This window comes from Nanorana parkeri, unplaced genomic scaffold (assembly GCF_000935625.1).
Source record: "Nanorana parkeri isolate BGI_ZX_2015 unplaced genomic scaffold, ASM93562v1 scaffold3092, whole genome shotgun sequence".
NCBI classification, from domain to species: Eukaryota; Metazoa; Chordata; class Amphibia; order Anura; family Dicroglossidae; genus Nanorana; species Nanorana parkeri.
Genome location: NW_017309360.1, coordinates 47,825 through 57,967, shown reverse-complemented (window position 1 = coordinate 57,967; position 10,143 = coordinate 47,825). Strand labels below are relative to the sequence as shown.

Sequence of the window (10,143 nt, the reverse complement as noted above, 5' to 3'; positions counted from 1 at the left end):
TACGGATTAGTGACGCGCTAGACACTAGACATGTGCACCGGCAAAAAATTAGTTTCGTTTAATTTTGGTTTGATTCTGATTTTGCGTTATTTTGGTTTTCGGGATTCGGAGGAAATCCGTTAGCGGTAGCCTATACGAATGTTCATTTCCGTTTCATGTTCGTACATGTTTCATTTCATTTTTTTTTTATTGTCTTTGCTGCAATGAGAATTCGCCCACAAACGAAAATGCGTACAGACTACCGCTAAAGAATTTTGACTGGAAAACTATTTTTTTTTAATTGGACGCAGGGCTTAGGGTTAGTTCACACCATAAGCAGTGAGTTCCGGTCCGATTCAGGCCAGAACGCACTGCCCGCATTGCGACCAACTCACTTATTTGCCGGGCTTGAGGGGGTGTGACAGGCCATTGAAGTGAATGGCACTGTTGCCACTCGCTCCGGCTGCAATGCGATCGCCTGTAGGAATTGCAAGGCACATTGTGACTGCAGTGCGTTTGGGTGCGGTGCGATAAAAATGCTGCAAGCACTATTTTGACCAAAACGCACTGCAGGCACGATGTGGCTTGCGAACCCGTGCGGGCGATCGCGTTGCGGCCGGAGGGTGTGGCTTTGGTGCTTATTAGCGACCCCCCCAGACTCTGGGATTAGCCCCCCCCCCCAGACTCTGGGATTAGCGACCCCCCCAGACGCTGGGTTTAGTGACCCGCTGGACGCAGGACTGAGTGACCCGCTGGATGCCCAGACGCTGGGTTTAGTGACCCGCTGGACGCAGGACCGAGTGACCCGCTGGATGCAGAGCTGTGACGACACACTGGACGCAGGGCTTAGTGACAACGCGCTGGACGCAGGGCTTAGTGACAATGCGCTGGACGCAGGGCTTAGTGACTCCCCTGGATGCTGGGCTTAGTGACCCCCTGGATGCTGGGCTTAGTGACCCCCTGGATGCTGGGCTTAGTGACCCCCTGGATGCTGGGCTTAGTGACCCCCTGGATGCTGGGCTTAGTGACCCCCTGGATGCTGGGCTTAGTGACCCCCTGGATGCTGGGCTTAGTGACCCCCTGGATGCTGGGCTTAGTGACCCCCTGGATGCTGGGCTTAGTGACCCCCTGGATGCTGGGCTTAGTGACCCCCTGGATGCTGGGCTTAGTGACCCCCTGGATGCTGGGCTTAGTGACCCCCTGGATGCTGGGCTTAGTGACCCCCTGGATGCTGGGCTTAGTGACCCCCTGGATGCTGGGCTTAGTGACCCCCTGGATGCTGGGCTTAGTGACCCCCTGGATGCTGGGCTTAGTGACCCCCTGGATGCTGGGCTTAGTGACCCCCTGGATGCTGGGCTTAGTGACCCCCTGGATGCTGGGCTTAGTGACCCCCTGGATGCTGGGCTTAGTGACCCCCTGGATGCTGGGCTTAGTGACCCCCTGGATGCTGGGCTTAGTGACCCCCTGGATGCTGGGCTTAGTGACCCCCTGGATGCTGGGCTTAGTGACCCCCTGGATGCTGGGCTTAGTGACCCCCTGGATGCTGGGCTTAGTGACCCCCTGGATGCTGGGCTTAGTGACCCCCTGGATGCTGGGCTTAGTGACCCCCTGGATGCTGGGCTTAGTGACCCCCTGGATGCTGGGCTTAGTGACCCCCTGGATGCTGGGCTTAGTGACCCCCTGGATGCTGGGCTTAGTGACCCCCTGGATGCTGGGCTTAGTGACCCCCTGGATGCTGGGCTTAGTGACCCCCTGGATGCTGGGCTTAGTGACCCCCTGGATGCTGGGCTTAGTGACCCCCTGGATGCTGGGCTTAGTGACCCCCTGGATGCTGGGCTTAGTGACCCCCTGGATGCTGGGCTTAGTGACCCCCTGGATGCTGGGCTTAGTGACCCCCTGGATGCTGGGCTTAGTGACCCCCTGGATGCTGGGCTTAGTGACCCCCTGGATGCTGGGCTTAGTGACCCCCTGGATGCTGGGCTTAGTGACCCCCTGGATGCTGGGCTTAGTGACCCCCTGGATGCTGGGCTTAGTGACCCCCTGGATGCTGGGCTTAGTGACCCCCTGGATGCTGGGCTTAGTGACCCCCTGGATGCTGGGCTTAGTGACCCCCTGGATGCTGGGCTTAGTGACCCCCTGGATGCTGGGCTTAGTGACCCCCTGGATGCTGGGCTTAGTGACCCCCTGGATGCTGGGCTTAGTGACCCCCTGGATGCTGGGCTTAGTGACCCCCTGGATGCTGGGCTTAGTGACCCCCTGGATGCTGGGCTTAGTGACCCCCTGGATGCTGGGCTTAGTGACCCCCTGGATGCTGGGCTTAGTGACCCCCTGGATGCTGGGCTTAGTGACCCCCTGGATGCTGGGCTTAGTGACCCCCTGGATGCTGGGCTTAGTGACCCCCCGGACGCTGGGCTTAGTGACCCCCGGACTCTGGGATTGGTGACGCCCCGGGCTCTGGGCTGAATGACCTCCCGGACTCTGGGCTGAGTGACCCCCCGGACGCTGGGCTGAGTAACCCCCCGGACTCTGGGCTGAGTGACCCCGTGCTGGATGCAAGGCTTAGTGACAATGTGCTGGACGCAGGGCTTAGTGACAACGCGCTGGACGCAGGGCTTAGTGACAATGCGCTGGACGCAGGGCTTAGTGACAATGCACTGGACGCAGGGCTTAGTGACGACGCGCTGGACGCAGGACTTAGTGACGACGCGCTGGACACAGGGTTTAGTGACGAGGCGCTGGACGCAGGACCTACCTGACAGTGACCCTGCAGAGCCCACCATAGATGCTGCACAGCCCATCTGAGACTGTCTATGGTGGGCTCTGAAGGGGTCTCAGGTGGGCTGGTCAGGGCTGCATCCCCGTCCCTCCCAGCTCATCTTACCTGCACCCCATGCCTCCTCTCCCGTCTGACTGGGTGGAAGTGATGTCACGGCACTAATGTGACCTCACTTCCGGTCAGTCAGCATTCAGATGAGCAGCGGGCCGCTTGTTTCGAAGCCGCTGGAGCAGCAATGCTGGGGCCCTGCGCTGCTAGGGCAGGCCGCTGCTGCGGGGGCCCGGCCGCCTCCTCGCCCGTCACTGTCGGCCGATACTCATGTAGGGGTCCCGGGTGGGCCCCACAGGCTGCCCGGGCCCCTTGCATGAGTATCGGCCGTACCCCCCTGATGGCTGTTGGGCACTAGGTCCATGACCAAGTGCCTGACTTTCCAGAGGGAGTGACACCAAAATGGCTGTCAGTCATTTTGGTGTCACCCCCTCCAATGGTGTCACAGAGCTACACCCTCTCCCAGTGACACCACTGCAACCTAGCAGTTTATGGGTAAAGGCTTCTGGGGCCCAATTTTTTATTTTATTTGTCAGTGGTGTACTTCTGTTTTAAAGGAAACTAGTACTAAGATGAAATACAGATATTGTAGTCTGGCCACCTTCTAGGAATGGTAGTCTGAATGTTCAGGCCACAGCTGCTTATACATTTGAATGCCTTCCCTGGTGGGCATCCTTGGGAAAGAAGTTGCAGCATGAAAATGGTTTTGTAAACCCAAACTAGGAGATTGTGTCAACTTGTTTCAATAAAAGTCCAAGAACACTAATGCTGGAGACGTTAGCTAACTTGTGTGGAACATGGCTCATTTATAAAAGGTAAATTACAACTTTACTGTCACTATGAATCTTGGATTTGTACTGGCTTCTGAAGCCTCTGGAAAAAAATGCCAGTAGGATCGATCATGGTCATGAAGTCACGCCTTTTGATGTAACGTACGTAGGGTGGGGCATAGGAGCTGGATGATCGTTTACAGCGTTGATGGCTGTTGAATGTTTTCTATCAGATGCTTATCTTTTATCTATGGAATGTGAGTAGTTTTCAAACAAAGTATATTACTTTCGTTTACCATCTACACTACGAGTGTTCCTGTCTTTTCATTGATACATGATCTATTGGGACGAATGTGCTGTCCAAATACTGGAGGCTGTCACTAGGGGTTTGTAACAGTGAGGAGGAATTGCCAGGAGGTATTCGGTGTCAGGTGCTTTCTCTACCTGGCTTTAAAAGAGGAACAGCGAATACAGACCCTGACCCTAAGATGAGGTGCATTCTGTAAGATTCCTCTGGTGACAGTCATGGGAGATTGGGACTATTTCTCATCCACTTAAATATCTTCTGACTATATTGTTGGATATTCAAGATGGACGTTTGCTAGGCTATACTGCTGATTCGTTTGTGCAATATCTTTAAATTGTATCACATTTCTCACTGTTAGTATTAGTTGCATTTGACACATTTGTAGTTATGTGCACATAGCGCGGCTTTTAATTGTACGTTTTAGGGCAAGGTTCACACCATTTTCCGGACCAGATCTGGAACGCAGTGCATTGCATTATACCACGATTTTGCCATGTTCCGGAGCTGGGGTGTTTTTGTTGTTGCTTTTTTTTAGCTGAAAATTGGCTTTCAGATGCATTCCAGTGTGTCCCAGTGCGTTCCAGTATGTTTATATGCGTTTTTGATGCATTTACATGCATTCCAGACCAGACAAAATGAGACATGCAGTATTTTTCTGGTCTGGTCTGGAACAGACTGCACTGGTGTGAACAGAGGCCAGAAATAGCATTGGGATACATTAGGATGCATTTTGGGTCCGGAAACAATCTGGTTTGGTCTGGAGGTGATCTGGATGTGATTTGAATGGGCCCTTACTGACATGCTGCTTACATCTGGACCTAACCCATCATACTGAGATTTGTTATATGCTGCAGGTTCAAGAACCATTTCACAGGTGATAGTGTTATTGCACTTATCCTTTACAGAGATATACTCAATTTCATGTTTTTTTTCCTTTTTTCCCCCCCCGCAGAACTGTTGGTCAATGTTTGTCCTCCTGTGGTAAAGACTTTTGAGAATAAAGCATGGTGAGAAACATTGATGATCTGGAATTCTGCCTCCCCTCTCACTCAGACTCTATACTATCGGGCCTGCAGTCTCTTCGTTTTAACCCTCAACTCTCAGATGTCACCCTTCTTATTCAAGGACGGGAGTTTCCTTGCCACCGGGCAGTGCTGGCTTTGTGCAGCCAATATTTCCTTGCTATGTTCACTGGAAACTTCCAGGAAAGCATCTCTGCTCATGTGGAGATCAAAGAGGTAGATGCAGACCTTATGGAGACACTGATTAATTTTTGTTACACTGGCCGTCTCACCATTAACAAGGACAATGTAGAGGGGCTTATCCTTATTTCCAACCAGCTTAATTTCCCTGCTGTGCGAAAGGTGTGTATACGTTATTTGCAACAACAGATGGATGCCACCAATTGCCTAGGAATCTGGGAATTTGGTGAAACGCATGGCTGCCCTGAGGTGACAGCAAAGGCCTGGTCTTTCCTACAGGAGAACTTTGAGACAGTATACCAAGAAGAAGAATTTCTACTTCTGCCTCATGAGCTTTTGCTTCGGTACTTGGGTGATCCCCTGCTACAAATGAGAGAAGATCAGAGTCGGGCAAAGGCAGTACTTCAGTGGGTGAGACAAGATGAAAAGACCAGAGCTCCCTACCTACCAGAGCTTCTTAGCATAGCCAGGCTGTCAAACTTGACTGACCACTGTCTACAAGAGCTGGAATCTGAACCGTTGATCAGTGAATCTGAGCCATGCAAAGCTCTGATCAGAAGGAATCTCGGAGAGGTGTGTAATGATAGATGTTTTGGGTCACATTTACTTAATGCAATAAAATATAAATAAGAAATTATTGACAGAGTGATATAACCTCTGTGACCTTTGTCACTAATTTTATATCATCTAGTGGTTTAGGAAAAATAATATCTGATAGTCAGGGGTTTAGGAAAATAATATGGGATATTTCCAGAGGGAGAGGTACTATATGTTTTACATAGAAAAGGTTAATTTACAGTTCCTTCATTTAGTCCCAAGCAGCCTTCATCTTTAACAAACTATTAAAATGCACTTATGTTTTAGCAACAATCTTCAGAGGAGTAACAGATACTGGTAACTAAGGGATATGGCATGTTGCAAGGTAAGAGTCTCCAACAACAGCGGATGTGTGATCATAAAGAGGTCACATGTTTGAAATCCAGCCACCATATCCAAAGAGTTGGGTGAAGGGGCAACATACTGTATCATGCATAACGGGGACTTTAATTGTTTGTAAATGTGTTTGGCAAGGCATTAGATTTATTTGAATTTACAGTTTTACAACCTTTGTTTGGACCAATTCACATCCTTCTCAGCTTGAGAAGCATGCAGCAAAACATTAAGCTTTGGCATGAGTCCGAAATTCCTACAAAGCAAGAACATTTAAATAGTTCTTCTCGATATCTCTGATCTGTTGGACCAGATGATTGGTCTTAGCAACTCTCCGGGACATTTTGTGCTTGGCAAGTCTCACAATTTGATCTCTAATGACTTGTGTGCTGCCCAGAAAACCACAGCTGACATTTGTTCAATAGCATTATTTTTAAAGGTAATCTTCTAAAGCATCAGAAATTGAAGCAACTACTTACTGATCAGAAAGTAAGAATTCATTGAGTCTCCAAGAATTGTAGAAAAGATGGTTAGGGAGGGTTCGATAAGGGCATGATATGACCATAAATAAAGTGGTCAAAAGATCATTTAAAAAAAACCTGGTGTGCAAACATAGAAAATGTAAAGTATTTTCTTGCAAGATATTGTAACTGCTAAAAGTCTACTTGAGACATATCTTAAAGCAATTTATGTAGTTTGTAGGGACAGAATTGTGGAATGTCAATGAGCTAAAATCCCCACCTAAGGTTTGATATAAAATTGCATTAAAATCTTCCATTAACATTATCTGTCCAATACAATAGTAGACTATTGTACCATATTAGCCTTCAAATAATGCATAGAATTATTTGGAGCTTAGGTGATATTGACTAACTAGGGCTAGGTTCACACCTGCACAACACCCGGGACGTGCGTCCCGGAGCCACGCAATCGTGTGCTAGTGCACACAGCGGTTTACGCGCGGCCCCATTGGTTTCAATGGGGTGACATCTGCGCGGCAATCGCTAAAAAAAGGTATATGTACCTTTTTTTTGTGGCACATGAAGCACGGCTTTTATAGCCACTATCGTGTTCACTTGCACGGACAGAATCACGGCAGGAAACCGCGTGATCCGCCCGGCGCGATCGCCTGTGGTGGGCGGCTTTGTGGACCGCTCGGCAATCCACGTGGTAAGGAGTCGCCCAGGTGTGAACCTAGCCTTAAAGTGGATGGAGTAGGGAAGGGTTAAAACTCCAGCCAGGTTATTTTTGTGCTGTGTACTATTGGAGAATTTTCCCTTCACTTCCTGGCTCAGCAAAGCAACAGGACAGACAGGATCTCCTGAAGTGAGGAGAATTCCCCTCTAGACAGTTGTCCCTGGAAGGGATGTCCCCATTGGAAGATTCCCCCTTACCTCTTGTCTAGAGGACAACTCTACAATTTTGGGTTTCTGCTCACATTCTTTCTTTGACAATGGTCACCACTCACCAGTACAAATAGAGGGGTAAATCTTTTAAATGGGGACTTGACAGAGGGTTTAACCTTTCCCTACCTTATCGGGGGAAAAAAGAGTTTTGCCTGAAAATACAGTTTCAGTTGTTAAAGGAGAACTATGGGGTCAGTGTTTTTCCCCATAGTTCTCCTTAGGGTAACGGGAGGACACAAACTAGCGTCCTCCGGTTACCATAAGCTCAGTATACCGCGAGCTACAGCTCGCGGTATACTGAGACGCCGCAGCGGATCCCGACGTAGATGACGGGATCCGCCCAGCTGCGTGAGTGACAGCTGGCTCTGCCTATCTAGAGGCAGAGCCAGCTGTACCCACCCCCTCCCCCGTCCGTTCCGCCAGTCAGCGCTGGCAGATCGGAGCGGGGAGAGGGGAATCGAGCCCCTCCCCCTGTCACGGCAGAGAGCCGTGACAGGATCGAGAGGTGAGCGAACCTAGTATGTGTTCGCTCACCTCCCGATCTACTGAGCCGACCTGTGACAGTCTCATTGTCACAGGTCGGCTAGAACTATGAGGTGAGTGGAAATCACTCATCTCATAGTTCTCCTTTAAGGATGCAAGTTTTCAGGACCTCTTTTAGGTCCCTTTCCGATGAAGGAACATAAAGAACATCCTAAAATCTTGCATTTTTAATAACTTAAAACTAAACACAGGAGTTAAACCTTAAAAATGCATTAAAATACCTTACCTATTAACAGAAATGTATTGTATTTGTTTATCACTCGGCTGTAGAGCCTCAAATCATCTCTGAATTAGTGCTGACACTGTCCTTCCTTCTGGAAGGGGGCTACTTTTGTTCCCCATGGTCCCTGTGTGTGTTTGCTCCCATGATGGACTACAATCTCACGTTTAGTTTACTAATTTGTATTGAGATTGGATTGGATTGAGATTCTAGTTCATCACGGGAGTGAGCTTGGAGTGGTGGCTACTTTACCACACACACAGGGACCATGGGGAACAAAAGTAGCCACCCCCAGAGGGAAGGACAGTATCAGCATGAATTCAGGGATGATTTGAGGATCTACAGTCGAGTGATACACAAATAAGATACATTTCTGTTAATAGCTAAGGTACTTGAATGGATTTTTAAGATTTAAAGGAGAACTATGGGGTTAGGGCTTTTCCCCATAGTTCTCTGAAGGGTAACGGGAGGACACAAACCAGCGTCCTACCATTACCCAAAGCTCAGTATACCGCGAGCTGCGCCTCGCGGTATACTGAGACACCGCAGCTAAAACGGATCCCGACAATTATGTCTGGATCTGCCCAGCTGCGTGAGTGACAGCTGGCTCTGCCTATTTAGAGGCAGAGCCAGCTGTACCCGCCCCCTCCCCCGTCCATTCCGCCAGTCAGCGCTGGAGCATCGGACAGGGGAGGGGAGAATCCAGTCACTCCCCTGTCACAGCTCTCTGCAGTGACAGGATCGAGAAGTGAGCGAGCACCGGTATGTGTTCACTCACTTCCCGATCTACTGTGCCGACCTGTGACAGTTTCATTGTCACAGGACGCCTCAGATTATAAGGCTGAGTGAAAAGCACTCACCTCATAATTCTCCTGTAACTCATCCTGTAACTAGTCTAGTGTCGCTTTAAGTAAGCCAATAAACAGTATCACCTAAACTCCAAACTTTCTCCATCTTTCCAATACAGAAAGACAACTTTGTAACTTGCAACTTTTGATGAAATACTACCTGGGGTTTTGTAGGAGCATATACTGTATGTTCCCTCTATCTTCCCAATGATTGCAATCATTCTTTTATCAAGGTCACAATATACATGGACATCCTGAACCACAAATTGGAAGCAGTTAGCTAAGTAAATCCCTGCTTACTGCAGTCCTATCTTTAGCTGTGACGTAGCATTTGGAGCACTTGTTAGCAAAATAGCTAGTGACAGATTAAGATGGACTTGACTAACAAATTAAATCTGATCTCCAACTAACACTTTATAAGCAATCATAACAATAATTTTCATTTTACTTTTGGGATAATAGTTTTACATAGATGTATAAAAGCTGACCATTGTAAGCACCCCTGTCAGTGCTAAATGGTTTGTCTCAACCTTCTATCTGCCACTTTTGCTGGACAGCTTAATGAAGTTGAAAAATAACAGGTTTTCTGGCTGGATTACCAGGTGAAAATATAGGAATAAAAGGCCTTAAAAAGGAAATCTAATGCAGCCACCACATCTAAGAATTAATAAACTGCAATAAAATTGCAGAAAATTCAAAAATGACTTGGCCAGCTGATTTGAAAAATGTTCCGGAGGGCTTGGCAGCGAAAGGGTTAATATTTGTCTTTTTGGTTCAGATAAACTTTAATGGATTTGTTAGGCACTATAAAGCAGTTGCTAATAAATACATTTAAATATTCAACTATAAATACCCATGTCTGTTAAGGTCTCATTCATCCAGGTCATGGTATATCTGTAAAAAAGAAGTCAAGGTAACTGGACTTGCTGTATTTTTCTTGAAGACGTTTCACTGGTCATTCAACCAGCTTTCTCAATTCAGAATGACTTGTACAAAAAAATTATCTGGGAATAAATATGGTGTATTTCGCTCCAATCCACATAATCTGTTAGCAAAACACAAGATGAACAATATTGTGTAGGCCAGGGGCGGATCCAGAGTCTATTCTCGGGAG

At 48.1% G+C, this 10,143-nt stretch overlaps 1 protein-coding gene across 1 annotated transcript in view; it reads left to right on the top strand.

Moving 5' to 3' along the window:
- KLHL30 (kelch like family member 30) overlaps positions 1 to 10,143 on the top strand; it is a 31,335-nt gene that overhangs the window by 7,736 nt on the left and 13,456 nt on the right. Inside the window, exon 2 of the mRNA XM_018574613.1 lies at positions 4,833 to 5,655. Coding sequence (XP_018430115.1) covers positions 4,885 to 5,655 — 771 coding nt within the window. The 5' untranslated portion in view covers positions 4,833 to 4,884. The remainder of the gene's footprint in view (positions 1 to 4,832; positions 5,656 to 10,143) is intronic.